The 16534-nt window shown below is 49.0% G+C and overlaps 1 protein-coding gene across 5 annotated transcripts in view; it reads left to right on the top strand.

Annotated features, from left to right (window-relative positions):
* Nucleotides 1–16534, top strand: part of CHD1 (chromodomain helicase DNA binding protein 1) — a 101742-nt gene that overhangs the window by 31843 nt on the left and 53365 nt on the right. For all 5 annotated transcript variants that reach the window (XM_061623161.1, XM_061623151.1, XM_061623133.1 and 2 more), the window contains exons 7-8: nucleotides 490–749; nucleotides 1092–1317. In XM_061623161.1, the coding sequence (XP_061479145.1) occupies nucleotides 490–749; nucleotides 1092–1317 (486 nt within the window). The remainder of the gene's footprint in view (nucleotides 1–489; nucleotides 750–1091; nucleotides 1318–16534) is intronic.

Genomic DNA, 16534 nt, shown 5'->3' with positions numbered 1-16534 from the left:
TGTGGAAGAAAAATTCATGGGACCAAATGAGAGATGCTTCCCTCGAACCCTTAACTAAGTTTTTCTTCTAAAGAACCTGCTGTCTAGTGGTCAGAAAATTAACCCAGTGTCTGGGTCACTGTCTGATGAAATAGAAGAACTCACAGATGAGCATATTCTCCATTTTATAGTGTTCACATGTATTCCTGATTACTGTCACTAGTTTATTATACTTTATTCCTTATGAGAGACTGAAGCCGCAGTGACCATAGTAGGGAAATCATTGGGCTATGGCTAAATACCATTCTAGTCAGCTGACTAGAATGTAGTGGCAAAGGCTATACACTGATATTCTGCAGCTTCCGAGATTTTCTATAGGAAGTTTATAAAAATGGTACACCAGCACAACCTATAGGGTTCTGAGCATAATTACCTGCCATTTATTCTGGAGCATTTACTGCTAAGTGTTATTAAAGTCTGTTTGCTTTTATTGTTCTTCTGATGTTTAAGAATAAAACAAAAAAGTGGAAAGAAAAGTGGAGGGCAGAAAAAAAGGCAACTCGACTCATCAGATGATGACGATGATGATTATGATAAAAGAGGATCTCGCCGCCAGGCAACAGTAAATGTTAGTTACAAAGAAGCTGAAGAAGCAAAGACAGATTCAGATGATCTGCTGGAAGTCTGTGGAGAGGATGTCCCACAGCCTGAGGAAGATGAATTTGAAACAATTGAAAAATTTATGGATAGCCGCATTGGACAAAAAGGAGGTAATATTGAGTTAGATTTATAAAAAATCTCAAGTTGTTGAATACAGTTTCAAATTCTTTCTATTGTGTGAAATACATGAGAATGCATGTTGTTTACATATATATTTAGCCACTGTCCTACTCCTCTCTTTATTTATATCCTATAGTTTTAATCAAATCCTTCCAGTATTAATGCAGTTTGTACTAACCTTTTGAATGGCACAGAGCTGTGCCACCATTCTAATACTCCTTGGAGTGCTAACAGATGCTTCTGTCATCAAAAAATGTTTTGATAATGTGTGCTATTTTATTTTAAACTATTTAGTATCGCAGCTGATGCTGTGGTTGTGCTCTCCTTTTCAGCAACTGGTGCTACAACCACTATATATGCAGTTGAAGCTGATGGAGATCCAAATGCAGGATTTGATAAAACAAAAGACCCTGGTGATGTGCAATACTTGATTAAATGGAAGGGTTGGTCCCATATCCATAACACGTGGGAAACTGAAGAAACCCTGAAACAGCAGAATGTTAGAGGAATGAAGAAACTGGATAACTATAAGAAAAAGGATCAAGAAACAAAACGATGGCAAGTACTGTCTATCATAATATTCTAACACAAGAATGTATTATATCTTATTGAAGTATTGTGTTGGTAAGTATCTTTATCCATGTGTGAACATAATTGTCAGAATGCTCAAATTAGGCAGGGGTAATTCATTCATAAGGAAAATCAGGTGCCCTGCCTTATACAAATGGAAGCACTTCCGCTACCACTAAGTCATCATTAGATACAACTCGAGTGGCTGTATACTATAGCCAACATGGATTTTTCACATTCCGCAGTGTTAAATTGAAAATACCCCCATGCCATTCTGATGCTTCCCATAAGCTCATTTCAAAACAAAACCTTACAAAACTTATAGTCCTGAACTCAGAAACGCTTGTTTAACAAACCTCTCAATATTCATGGTGATACACAAAACAGTCAGAGAGAATAGAGAGTTCAAAGTCTAAAAAGAGAGGAAAAAACCCCAGAGCTCTGTTGAACTTTTTTCTCTGAGAGTTCTCATAAACTGTTGAAATTCATTAAAAATCAGCCATGTTCACAGAGTACGTGTAATCCTAATACTGACCTTGTCCCATACTCTGACCTTCATCTTCTGCAGTTTAAAAGTTAAAAAAAAATGCCTGTCTGATTTTTAATTAATTTAAGAAAGTTTGGCTTGAAGCCAATGATAATGCGGGGCATGCTCAGTAAGAACCAACTGTCAGTGTTCTAAAAGCCTCACAGCTGCTTGGCTTGGCTAATCGGGGCCACACTCACACCAGACTTGATTTCACTGGAGACAGTCATGGCTTCCCTCAAAGAATCCTGGGAAGTGTAGTTTGTGAAGGGTGCTGAGAGGAGACTCCTATTCCCCTGAGAGAATGGTTTAGTCAGCCACTCTGATTGAAGGTCTGTGAGAGGAACAGGGCATCTCCTAGCAACTCTCAGCACCCTTCACTAACTACAATTCCCAGGATTCTTCGAGAGAAGCCATGATTGGCTTTGAGAGAAGCCATGATAAATTGTTTTAAATTGTTTTTAAAAGATGTGCTTTTAAATTTGTATATTTGTTTTTAATGTTTTTAGTTATTGTAAACCGCCCACAGAGGTTCAGCTATGGGGCGGTATATAAATACAATAAGTAAATAAATAATTGATTGTCCAAAGTGTAATAGAGGCCTGGTGTGGATGTGGCCAGGGACAGCTTTGTTTTAAATTTGGGTGGGAGGTAGGGTTGCCAGGTTCAGGGCGTGAGACTGGAAGAGAAAGTCAGCCAGGTGCAGATGTTCTTACAACATTGTAATGGGAAAAACCACAAGGTGGAATTTTCCCTTCCCCTTGCACAACTTTTAAAGATACAGAAGACCTCTTGGTTGCCAGGCCCAGCCTCCAAGAGGTCTTCTGTGTCTTTAAAAGTTGTGGAGGGGGGAGGGAGAATTCTACCTTGTGGTTTTTCCCATTACAGTGTTGTAAGAACACCTGCATTTGGCTGACATTCTCTTATCCTAAAGATGCAGGATCAGTTTCAGGCCCTGAACCTGGCAACCCTAGTGGGAGGCTACATGTGCCTTCTGTAGAATAAAAAGGTGGGGGAAACGCTGAATAGCAATGATACTGTTCACAATGTTTTCCTTTTGGAAAATAAAGGGGCTTCCCTTCTGCCCAGTGCCCAACACCCAATCTCCTCCCCTCCCCCTGACCCTCCCACCAGGTAAGTGTTGGACTATGACCTGGCAGACCAGGTTTCGAATCTCCACACAGCCATGAAACTCACTGGGTGACCTTGGGCCACTCACTGCCTCTCAGCCTCAGAGGAAGGCAATGGTAAAACCACATCTGAATACCATTTACCATGAAAACCCTATTCAAAGGGTCGCCATAAGTCCGGTCGACTTGAAGGCAGTCCATTTCCATTTTCAAACATGATTGCACAGAAATAAATCCCACTGAACTCAAAAAGTATCCTCTGAATCCAGCACTTTGACCACTGACCACAAACTACCAAAGAAGGGATTGTATTTTGGTTTTACCGGAGGTTTCTGGACAAGGAGTGTTTGTTTGGCTGTTATCTTTTTGAACCTTGGTTTACCTATTTCTGGGCTCTTAGTTCCCCTAGCTCAGATCTGAACCAGTGAAGGGGTGGTGGCAGCCTGTCTTCTACCTTGCAGGGTTGGTGTTGGTTTGCACAGTCTTGGCAAGGGGAAATTGGGAATTGGGTTCCAGATCAATTGCCCAAGGTGGGGGAATTGGGTCTGAAGCATGTACCTTGACAGCCTGCGGGGACCAAGGCCATGACATGTTGTTAGTCTTTTGTTCAGAGTGGTGGTGTGAAACTGGCCCTTATGTAGGAATGTAGGATTCTTGCTGCAGGGGAGGATATGGTGGCAGATTCATTAATAGAAGATACAAGTAGTGGAGCATTGGATGTTGGAGTACCCAAGGAGATCAAGCTGCCCATCTGAGCAAACTATTGGAAAACACTTAACCTTTTGCTGTGATTTTCCAAGACTTTATGGTGTCTAACATTTATGAGGCAGTCTCCGTAACCAAGGACTCTTGAGAGTCTCTGGAGGGAGCTGTGTTATGCAGGGATCAGGTGGATAGGAAAGTTGATCTTGCGTTCTGTAGATCTGGGTGGGTAACCTTTATTAGCAAGCCTTTTCAATAGACATACATGTTTCACATACACATGTTTTAGGAATGTCATGAATTAGGATCTTTAGACAGTAATAACTGCACATCTTGGCAGATATACCCTGTAACATATAGTCACACAGGTCTTAAAAATGGGGATATTTATTGAGCACACACAGAAAATCAAAATATACTTTAAAAAATCTATCTGAATTGGTGAAATAGATACCCCCAAATTAATTGACTTTATATAGGGATCATTTCACTGAATTAGAGGGAACTATTTATTTATTAACTTTATTTATTTATTAAATTTACATCTTTCCCTTCCTCCCAGCAGGAGCCAGGTGGTAACTAGTGCAACTGTGACAGATATTGCCTCAGCATTATCGCTGGTGTCCAGGGTCTCTTTGCTATGTTGCATCAATTCTCATTTACGTGTTTCATACATCATCCTAGGTAGTCAGACCTTGGAGATGCATGTACCATATGAGGACGTGACAGCTGCCAGGGTCATAACCAGGAAAAAAAAGATTTGTCCAAGACTCTGGGAAAGAAAGCAGGTTCACCAAATTTGTCCTCACCTCTACTGAGCTTGATCGGAACAGCCTGTTTGGAGAGCAGATAGACAAGGCAGCCATCAGTCAAAGAATAAATCCACGCTTAGGTTTCCACTGTCTTCATGGAAGCCCCTGGCTAAGTCAGCCCAGATCGATGGGAATGACTGCTCAGCATGATTCTTTTGCCAAAAGAGCTCACTTGCACATGATGCTCTAAGTCCTCCAAGTAAGCAAGGGGTAGCTTCTAGGGCTCTTGCAACCATAGATGGAGTTCTCATAAGAAGGGAGACCTCCAAGAAAGAGTGACTGAGCCTTAGGTGACCTCATCCCAGATAGGAGGGCACTTTCAGCTATTCTTTCCAGTCGGTAAAACACAATATCTCAGACCTTTGGATGTGCAAGGCAGTTGGTATTGGGTTTTCATAATTGAAACATGGAGTTTCACAATTATGCCATTGAACAGATTTCTAATGTTTTGTTGTCGGTGTATTCCACGTTCTTTCCTTCCCTCTGTCTTGTATTTAACATCGTTTTGTCTCGTTATTCCTGGGGAATTCCTTGGGGGGGGTTCTCCCTTACCCGGACCGTTTTTTCTCCCAGGTTTTTAGCCTTACGGCTCTTAGAGAGACCGTGGCTGCGGTTCTTCCTTCATAAGGCGGCTGTCGCAGCCTTTTTGAGGGAGCTTGCGACTGCAGCTCCCTACCTAGCCGAATGGCTATCCTGGGAGGCCGCGGCAGCGGCTATCCTGGGAGGCCGCGGCAGCGGCTCTCCCTTTCTTAGTCAGCATCCGCAGACGTTTTCCAGGAGCTTGTGGCTGCAGCTCCTTGCCTAGCCGAACGGCGATTCTGGGAGACCGCGGCTGAGGTTCTCCCTTCCTTAGCAGGCGGACGCAGGTTTACTACAGGAGTCTGCGGCTGCAGCTCTCTGCCTTGCACCGCCTCTCTCCCTTTTTCAACTCGCCGCCTATTTTCGTGGCTGCTCCAGAGCCTGCGGCTGCAGCTCCAGCTCTTTTCCCTTCAGTGTCCCGTTCTGGTTTGGCTGCCCTGCCTCCCCTGGCTCGTTCTGTGGCTTTTTAAACTCTTGCCGAGACTGCCGTTGGAGCCTGCGGCTGCGGCTCCTTTTTTCCGTCACGCTCGTTGACTTTCTAAGCAGTGATCGCGCTTCTCAAGGCTTCAGAGTTTGTTTGATTTTTTGAGGCAGAAGTTAAGCTCGCTGGTGCTCCCCTGTGATCGCCATTGCTTCTTCCTCGCCCCACGCTTTTCTGATTGGCCAATTTTCCCGCTATTTTCGCGGGCGCCATTTTGTTCCTCCCTCTGTTCCCGCCCATTTTCCACAGGTAGCCTGCCATCAGATTGGGCTTTACTGCCATCTAGTGTCTGAAGGCAAGAATGCACACTAGAGTTAAAACCTGGGCCTCAGGCCCCTCCCACTGCAGTCTTCATTCTTGCCTTCGTCCGAGGCAGGTTAAATTGTTGGACAGAGCGATAGATAAGTCATTATTCCTTCTTCCATTCGACCCTTTTTTCTCCTGTTTGTTTCTCTCCCCACGTTGGTGTTCGGAGGGTGTGCAAATTTTTTCTTGTTTTGTATAATTTTCCTTCTCTCTCCTTGGCGTCGTTTTTTCCTGTTTCGGATTTTTTGAGGGTGCTTCGCTGAGGCTCCTCAAGCGGCGGCTGCTGCTTTTCCGTCGAGTAGGTGTCCCGCGGCTCCCCCCCGCTCAATCTCGGCGCAGGGTAGCTTCCGGCTCTGGCTCCCTCGTGGGCTCACCGCCCGTTCCCGCGCCTTCAGGACAGCGTATTCTTGCCTATACGGCAGCACCTCGTCCCGGCTGACTTTTCAGCCCTCCTGGGACCTTATTTTGCTGAGGCTCCTCAAGCGGCGGTTGCTGCTTTTGTCGGGGGTCCCGTGGCTGTGGCTCCCCCCCGCTGTGTTTTTTGGCCTACAGCTGCTTTTTCAGCCCTCCTGGGGCCTTAGTTAGGCACCCTGATATCGCAGCCGCCATTTTGTTTTTTACACTTTTGAAGTTTTTCTTTTCTGAGGCTTCTCGCGGCCCGGTGTCTCGTCCTGGCTGCCTTATTTATGCTCCCCGATATCGCGGCCGCCATTAGGCTCCCCGATATCGTGGCCGCCATTTTGTTTTTCACCTTTCAAGTGTTTTTTCCAAAGTATTCTACATGTGAGACCTGTTTTCCTTAGAGCTACCTATAGTCAAGTGATACCACACCTTCCCCATTGTGTGTGTGTATCCCCTTAAGTGCACCACTGTTTGATGCTTAGTTTTCGTCAGTGCACTTTGGCGGTACCGCACCTTCCCCATTGTGTGCGTGTATCTAGCTTTGGCCACGCTGCGCTTTTTTTAAAAAGCTCCCTTTTTCCTGGCAGTGTAATTGGCGGTCTCGCACCTTCCCCATTGTGTGCGTGTACTTAGCTGGTGGCCAATATTGCATCTCGACTCCCCTCTTATACTTTGGAGTCCTGATTGCTTAGTGGGGTCTTAGTACTTTATTGGTGGGCGTACACCCACTTATCTTTGGATGCCATAGTGAACCTTGTCATATTTCCCCTGGCACCTGGCCACTCTGCATCTTGTTCTATACTATTTCTAGCTCAGCTCTGTAACAGCACCTTCCCCATTGTGTGTGTGATCCAGACACTGACATGGCAGATCCGAACCCTGAGGTGCCACAAACCTCAGGAGCAGGTCGTCAGAGCATCGCCCCAGCTCAACGCAAACCAGCTAAACATAAGCACGCTAAAGCCTTAGCAAAGACTAAACACCTGTCTAGCCACGGGGCGTCCAAGAGGGCACGGTATGTCTCACCCCCGATTCCGGAGCAACCTCGACACGCAGCGGTTCCTGCGCTTTTTCATTCACCTTCTCAGTCATCAGAGGAGGAGTTTGAAGGCTTCCCCAGCCAAACTCCTTGCCAATCTGACATCTCTCTTCCTCCTCTGACTCCACCTGTGCAGACTCACGTTCCGCCACAGGAACAGGCTCTACCCACTCCCTCCTCTGCAGGGATACAGTTGACTCCAGAATTTTTGCTCCAACTACGAGAGCTGCTTGGGTGCCTATCTCAACCTCAGCCTCCTCCACAACTGCCTTCTCAGCCCGGAGCCTCGCGGCAGTCTTGCTCTGCGAGACAACCTGACTGCAATGATGATGCCCCGCTACCCTCACCTAACCCTTATGATGTGGTCAGGGGCAGATTGGGTGTGGAGCCCTCACAGATGGATGACTACTTGAACTTTCTCCAGACCGACCCTGACGAATGGAGTGGGGAATCTGACACAGATGAAGATCTCTCTTATCGCCTCTTCGACCCAGCGGATTTCACTCCTCTGTCGCGCAGAGTAATGGACACCCTCGGCATTCAACCAGAACAAACACAACCGGTTGCCCCTCCTGTGAAGGGTGCCAGAGTTCTCAAGTCCCCCAAATCAGTGAATCATTTCCTTCCTGTGCCAGATCTCATCAACAAGCTGGCCAGAGAAGAATGGGCTCGCCCTCTCCGCCTGCGCCATTCCTCTACATTGGCCAACAAGCTGTATACCCTGGCCCTGGAATTCATGTCTTTCCTGAACGTCCTGGGGGTGGACCAACCTATTTCCAATCTTGTGTCTCGGTCTCTCCTCCCCAAAGAGGGAGATTCATAGTTCAAGGATCCTTTGGACAGGCAGTTCGACTTTGTTCTACGAAAGATCCACGAGGCATCCGCTCATTCCATCTGGGCCTCTGCGGCCGCTTCCATCTTCTCACGGGCCTCCATGATGTGGCTAGATGACCTTCTAGACGATCCTAATCCGGATCCCGCCAAGCTACGGAAGGGTCTCCTCAAAGTACACAAGGCAGCTGCATTCGTGGCTGACGCTACGCTAGACGCGACCCACCACAGTGCACAGGCCCTTGCGGCTGAAATTGTAGCTCGTTGAACCCTATGGCTCCAACATTGGGACACTGATGCTACCGCCAGAGCTAACCTATCCGTGGCTCCATACTCGGGCTGTATGCTCTTTAGCGAGGACGCACTTAAAGCAGTCCTTGTCGACCCCAAGGGCAATCGTAAGCCTGTCTTAGCAACAGCCAGAAGAGACGACTGCAGACCATTTCGGCGGTTTACTCCTTATCACTCCTTCCAGCCCTTTCGGAGAGGAAGACCTGGTGGATGAGGACAAGATACCAGGTCTACAGATTTCCACTCCTCCAAGGCACCCTGGCCCAGACAACGCTTCCAGTTCAGAGGCCAATACCAAGGCAGGCAAGCCCTGTCAGCCTCTTATGGCAGAGGAGCCCGTCAGCACAGGCAGTTCTGACACCATTCCCATTGGAGGCAGACTGTCCTTCTCCAGCTCCTGGCTCATTCTGACACACATATCTTGGGTCAGGACCATCTTCATCCAGGGGTACAACATAGAATTTTGGCGAACTCCCCCCCCCGGACAGACTTTGCCTCTCCCCCATCTCCAAGGCACGCAGGACGGCGATGCAAGATGCCCTATGCCACCTGCTAGACATAGCCACTATAGAGCCTGTACCCCCATCCGAAAGGCTACAAGGCATGTACTCCGTCCTATTCATGGTCCCCAAGCGAGATTCCTCATGGAGGGCGGTCCTAGACCTCAAGTTTCTCAACCGCTTTGTCAAGTACCGCCGCTTCAAGATGGAGTCCTTGGCGTCTATTGTGGAAGCTCTACAACAAGGGGATTTCCTCGCATCCATCGACTTGACGCGTATTTACATATTCCAATTTGCCCGGATCACAGACGATTCCTGAGATTCGCACTAGGTCAACACCATTTCCAATACCGTGCCATGCCCTTCGGCCTCTCCTCGGCTCCTCGAGTCTTCACCAAGGTGATGGCTACCATGGTGGCATCTCTTCGCCTACAGGGGGTTCACATTTACGCCTATCTCGACGACCTTTTCCTTCGAGCATGCTCCCGGGACTTGGCCAACAGACAACTCCGGTTCACCCTAGACGCCCTAGACTCTCACGGCTGGCTGATCAATGCCAAAAAGAGTCACTTGCAACCAACCCAGCGCCTCCAGCACCTCGGGGCTATACTGGACACATCTTTAGCCATGTTTTTCCTGTCCCCAGATCGGATTGCCTCTATCACAGCCATGGCAACCTCTCTGACACATTGCTCAAGGGCAGATGTCATGCTCCTGGCGCAGTTCCTCGGGTCAATGATTTCCACAATTCACATCGTCCCGTGGACTCGACATCATCCGAGACCACTACAATGGGCTCTCCTACCTTTTCAGGCGGACATTACCAAGTCCAACCATCGTGTGATTCCGCTGGACCCATCGTTGAAGGACTCATTCCGCTGGTGGGTAGTGACAACCCACCTCACCAAGGGGACACCATTTCAGGACCCAGCCAGAGTCTTAATCACCACAGATGCCAGTCTGTCCGGCTGGGGAGCCCATTGCAACTCCACCTTCGTTCAGGGCGTGTGGTCCTCTCAGGACCTAAATCACAACAAAAACTGGCTGGAGCTCAGAGCTGCTCATCTGGCCCTTCGGCACTTCCAGCCTCTGTTCTCTCTACAACACGTCCTCATCCGTACAGACAATGTTTGCGTGAAATCTCATATCAACAGACGGGGGCACCAGGTCCAGGGTTCTGCAGGAAGAGGCGACCAGAATCTTCGACTGGGCCGAGAACCATCTATTATCGTTACGAGCAGAACATCTCAGAGGGGCTCTAAATGTAACCGCCGATTGGCTCAGCAGGCAACAGGTCAACCCTGGGGAATGGAAGCTTCATCCGGCAGTGTTCCACCTCCTCCAGCTCCGGTTTGGCTGCCTCTCGGTGGACCTCTTCGCTTCCAGCCACAACTGCCAGCTACCTCGTTACTTCTCGAGGTACCTAGAGCCGATGGCAGAAGCAGTGGATGCGATGTCAACACAATGGCCGGACGGGCTTCTGTATGCCTTCCCTCCAATATCCCTCCTGGGCAGGACGTTGACGAAACTCCGACAAGAAGGGACTCGGATTCTCCTAATAGCACCATACTGGCCTCGCAGACCTTGGTTCTCGGACCTTCTCTCGATGTCAGTTGTGGATCCCTGGACCCTCCCGTTCAGGCCGGATCTTCTCACCCAGGGACCAGTTTGGCATCCAGACCCGACCTGGCTGAGCCTGACGGCCTGGCTTTTGAACGGACGCAGTTGAATACTGCCGGACTTTCTCAGGGGGTGATAGACACTATCTTAGCATCAAGACCGTCAACTACTTGCATTTACCAGAGTACTTGGCGTGCTTTTTCCAACTGGTGCACTTCCAAAGGTTTTCCGGCACCTCACGCCACTGTACAGCATGTCCTACAGTTCCTATACAGAGGTCTGACATTGGGTCTGCGACTGAACACTCTGCGTCGCCATGCCTCCACCATCTCCTCGATCCTATCCATTTCCTCATCGGCCGCCCCCCAGGTAGCTCACCCGCTCATCAAACGTTTTTTAAGAGGGGCTGCCCGCCTTTCTCCGCCCGTACACCACCACTTTCCTTCCTGGAACCTCTCTAAGGTCTTGCAAGCCTTACAGCGCCCTCCGTTTGAGCCCCTTGCTTCAGTACCCCTCAGAGTGTTATCTTACAAAGTTCTTTTTCTCGTTGCTATTACTTCTGCAAGACGAATTTCGGAGCTACACGCCTTATCATCGGCCCGTCACCTCTGCGTGTTTCATAAGGACTCAGTAATTCTGAGGGTTGACCCATCCTTCTGTCCAAAGGTCAACTCAGTATTCCACTGTGGCCAGGATATTGTACTTCATTCTGCCCAAAGCCGGTCCATCCTCTCGAAAAGGCCTGGCATTCGCTGGATGTTAGGAGAGCACTCAAGGTTTACCTCTCTCGCACCCAAGACATCAGGCAGACAGAAGCATTATTTGTATCCTTTCACCCTAGGTCTTTGGGAAAAAAGGTTTCTAAATCCACTTTGTCCTGTTGGCTACGAGCCTGTATTTCCCTCGCATATCAGTCCCTTAATTTGCCAGTGCCGTCTAACATCACGGCTCATTCCACCAGGTCAGCTGCCGCCACAGCGGCATTTCTAAATAATGCTCATCTTAATGACATATGTAGGGCGGCGGTATGGGCTACCCCTAACTCCTTCGTGAAGCATTATAAGATGATCGTTATGCTTCGGCTGATGCCTCCTTCGGGAGACGTGTCCTTCAACATGTACTTTCTGATCTGTAAACTTCTAGGAATCCCTCCCTATTAGGGGGCTGCGTTGGTACATCCCAATCTGATGGCAGGCTACCTGTGGAAAATGGTCCATTGGACTCACCTGAAGGGTGATTTTCACAGGTACGCCTGCCATCACGTCCCTCCCTTGTGGGGGATTTCTGGAAAACTGATTCACTTTTGTATATTTTATATGCTATAGGTTTAGTGCTCTGTCTGGTTCTTCTTTAGTTAAAACCTGTATTTAGATTGCAAGTTCTATGGTGTTTCCTGTTCCGGTTTCTTCTCTCTGTTTTCCTTGCTGCTAGGGCCTTTGGCCTCTGGTTCTTTTCAGATACACCACTTCGGACTCGTCACAAATGAAGACTGGAGTGGAAGGGGCTCTAACTCTAGTGTGCATTCTTGCCTTCGGACGCTAGATGGCAGTAAAGCCCAATCTGATGGCAGGCATACCTGTGAAAATCACCCTTCAGGTGATTCCAATGGACCATTCTGTTTTGTCCTTTCCATAGCAAAGGATTCTATTCTACGCCTTTTCTGTCATGTACATGCTGCAGAGCAGAACCTGTTATAAGTTCTTCACCATAAACAACTGCCTGAAGCTGACTGTTGAAGCCTTTTCGTGTATCCAGCCTAGTTGCAACTGTACATTCTGCCCCATCCGTGGTCGTGTGCAAAGCCTGTTTGGAACTGTGCATTTCGCCCTATCCGTGGCCGTGTGCCAGGCTGTTTGAAATTATGCATTTTAACTATACCCAGGCTGTCTGGAACTGTACATTCTGCCCCATCTGTGGCCGTGTACCAAGGCTGTTTGATCCGTACATTCTGCCCCATCCGTGGCCGTGTACCAACGCTGTTGAAATTGTACATTCTGCCCCATCCGTGGCCGTGTACCAAGGCTGTTGGAACTGTACATTCTGCCCCACTCGTGGCCGTGTACCAAGGCTGTTGAAACTATACAAAACCTGTTTGAACTGTACATTCTGCCCCATCCGTGGCCGTGTACTAAGGCTGTTGATACTATACAAAACCTGTTTGAACTGTACAGCCTGTTAATTCGGTACATTCTGCCCCATCCGTGGCCGTGTACCTCGCCATCTGAGCCAGTGCATTCTGCCCCATCTGTGGCCATGTACTGAGCCTGTTTGGGTCTGTACATTCTGCCCCACCCGTGGCCATGTACTGAACCCCCTAGAAAATATATGATGGCGGAACAGCCAGCGACAACTCAGGCAACCAAGCCGAGACAATCTAAGGCACCTAAGCATAAGCCATCCAAAGCGGTTGCCAACACTAAACAACTATCCAGCCATAGCACAATCAAGCGCCCACATTACGTCTCTGTCCCGGTCTCCGAGAGGTCGGGCCAGGAACAGTTAGGGCTTATTCATCCTCACAGCAGGCTGAGACGTCCACAACGTCACCTCTCCAAGCGCAACCATCTACTTCATCGGCGCCGCAGCTGTCTTATGAGTTCATATCACAACTACAAAATATGCTGTCGTTTTTTACTCAGTCACCATCACAAGTCCCCGCCATTACTCAGCGCAGTGCGAACCGCTACGTATGCAATGAGGCAGATCCACCAGGCTCTCCAAATCCTTTTGACATTGCCAGGGGCAAATTTGTTGATGACGGCTCTTGTGGGGAAGGCTCACCATTTGCCGGGCAAGCTGAAGCAGATGAATGGAGTGATCATTCGGACCATGAGGAGGATACATCTTTTCGACTGTTTGATGCCTCAGATTACCAGCCTCTGGCTCGCAGAGTATTGAACATCCTTGGTCTCCAGTCTACACAACCTGCAGCTGCCACTCCCGCTATCAAAGGAGCCAGGGTCTTGAAATCTCTTACACCAGCGGAGCACTACCTTACTGTGCCAGACCCTATTGCTAAACTGGCCAAGGACGAATAGTCTCATTCGTTACTAACACGCCACTTTAACGCTCTTGCAGACAGACTTTATTTTTTGGCGCCTGATTTTACAAGCAGACTGGCCGTCCCTGGCATAGACGAGCCAATCTCCCGTCTAGTTTCTAGATCCCTTTTGCCGAGGGAAGGAGATTCACATTTACAGGACGCCACTGAGCGAAGGCTGGATTTTGCTTTACGCAAGAATCATGAGGCCACCGCTTTCTCCATGCGAGCCTCTGCATCAGCTTCCACATTTTCCAGGGCAGCGATGATGTGGTTGGATGACCTCTTAGATGATCCTAATCCCGATCCTGTATCTCTAAGGAGGTCGCTGGTGAAATTGCGCAAGTCAGCAGCCTTTGTGGCTGATGCCACCTTGGACGCAAATCAGCTGGGAGCACGAGCTATGGCAGCTCAGGTGAACTCTCTGGCTTCGTCACTGGCAAGCGGACTCCACAGCCAGAGTTAATTTATCAAGGGCACCTTATTCCGGCTCGTTACTGTTCGGCGAGGAAGCCCTAAAGGCTGTGCTTGTCGACCCCAAGGATGCTCGAAAGCCTGTCTTGGCCACTGTCAGGAACATCAATCGCAGGCCTTTCCGACGTTTCACCCCATACCGCACGACCCAGCCCTTTCGAGGACGAGGCCACGAATTTTGAAATTATGTTTTCCGTCCTTTCAGGGAAGCCTGGTACAGACGTTTCCCAGGCAGAGGTCAGGACCAAGGGCGCAGAGGTACCTCAACGTCCTCATATAGGAGAGGGTCTCGCCAGCACAAACAGTACTGACGCAATACCGGTTGGGGGTAGACTGCTTCTGTTTGGAGACCATTGGCTGTGTCTGACTCAGGTATCCTGGATCAGAGAGCTTTTTTGTTATGGCTATGCAATAGAGTTTTGGGCAATACCTCCAGACAAGTTTCATCCCTCCCCTTGTCTCAGGGCACCAGCCAGGCACTGCATCATGCAGACAGCCATACATCACCTCTTGGATACAGCGGCGATAGAGCCAGTCCCTACAACAGAGAGGTCGGAAGGGGTGTACTCCCTCCTTTTTGCTGTGCCCAAACGAGATCTGTCATGGAGGGCAGTATTGGACCTCAAGTTCATTAACCGTTCCGTAAAGTACCGCAGGTTCAAAAATGGAATCCCTCCACTCCATTACAGAAAGCCTTCAAGAAGGAGACTTCCTGGCTTCTCCATGAAGTGTATCTCCATGTGCCTATTTGCATAGCCCACAGAAATTTTCTTCGGTTTGCTTTCGGCCCCCAGCATTTTCAATATCGAGCGATGCCGTTCGGCCTCTCGTCTGCCCCGAGAGTCTTTACCAAGGTGCTACTCGTACTAGTGGCTTACCTCCGGCTTCAGGGGGTCCATATCTACCCCTATTTGGATGATTTTTTAATACATGCAAGTTCCAAGGATCTGCTTTATCGCCATCTAACGCTCACGCTCCATGTTTTGCAGACCTACGGCTGGCTAGTCAACTTCGACAAAAGCCATCTCCAACCAACCCAATGTCTACAACATCTAGAGGCGATGTTGGACACCCTGCAGGCGACAGTGTTCCTGTCCCCAGACCGCTTAACTGCTATCACAGACATTGCACGGTCTCTGATGCACCAAGCAACCGCAGACGTCATGCTTCTAGCTAGGGCTGTCGGAACGTTGGTGTCCACCATCCATGGGTTCAAGCTCATACGCGTCCACTCCAGTGGGCTTTGTTGCCTTTTCAGCAGGACATTGCCAGGTCAAACCATCGAGCAATTACCCTGAGCCCCGCACTGCGTCATTCCTTACGCTGGTGGACGAGGGTCCAACATTTCACCCAGGGCTCTCCGTTCCAAGAACCCAGCAGGACTGTTATCACCACAGATGCCAGTCTTCTCGGCTGGGGAGCCCACTGCAACTCCCAGTTCGTTCAGGGGGTCTGGACCACAGCAGAGCAGACTCAGAGTATCTATTGGCTAGAACTGAAGGCTGTCACTTAGCTCTGCTCCTTTTTCAGTCTTTGTTCCACTTGGACCATGTTCTCATTCGAACGGACAACACGTGTGCCCAATCTCTTTTACACAGACAATGGGGGACCAGGTCACGTCCTCTGCAGGACCTAGCTTCCCTCATATTCGACTGGGCAGAGCGACATCTGCAATCCTTAAAAGCAGAACATCTCAGAGGAGTTTGGAATGTGACAGCAGACTGGCTCAGGTCTTTCCGGGAGAATGGAAACTCCATCCGACCGTTTTCCATCTTCTCCAGTGTAGGTTCGGCGCCTTCTTAGTCGACCTGTTTGCCTCCAGTCGCATTTGCCAACTACCCAGGTACTTCGCTCGATACCTGGACACGACAGCGGAAGCGATGGATGCCCTCTCGCTACCATGGCCGGATGGCCTCTTGTACGCCTTCCCTCCAGTACCACTGTTAGCCAGAACCTTGAGAAAGGCGCAATGCGGGAGGGCCAAACTGGTTCTGATAGCTCTATATTGGCCCCGTCGACCATGGTTCTCGGATCTCCTTTCCATGTCAGTGATGGATCCTTGGACGCTCCCTGTCACGTCAGACCTCTTAGCCCGGGGCCCAATATTGCATCAGTTTCCCAATTGGCTCAAGCTAACAGCGTGGCTTTTGAACGGGGACATTTAAAGTCTGCCGGCCTGTCTGATACTGTTATTGACATTATTTTGGCCTTGAGACGATCATCCACCACCTGTATATATCAACATATTTGGGTGGCATTCTCCAGGTGGTGTCACTCCCAGCACTTCGATCCTTCCAAAGCCACAATACAACAGATACTGTTGTCATTCAAGGTCCTGTTCCTGATCGCGAACACCTCTGCGAGACGAGTTTTGGAACTGGGGGCACTGTCTTCTGCCCGCCATCTCTCTGTTTTTCACAAGGACTCTGTTGTGCTGAAAACTGATCCTGCCTTCCGTCCCAAGGTCAATTC

Source organism: Rhineura floridana, chromosome 1 (genome assembly GCF_030035675.1).
Source record: "Rhineura floridana isolate rRhiFlo1 chromosome 1, rRhiFlo1.hap2, whole genome shotgun sequence".
NCBI classification, from domain to species: domain Eukaryota; kingdom Metazoa; phylum Chordata; class Lepidosauria; order Squamata; family Rhineuridae; genus Rhineura; species Rhineura floridana.
The sequence above is the reverse complement of the archived record's forward strand: the minus strand, read 5'-3'. Positions and strand labels throughout refer to the sequence as shown.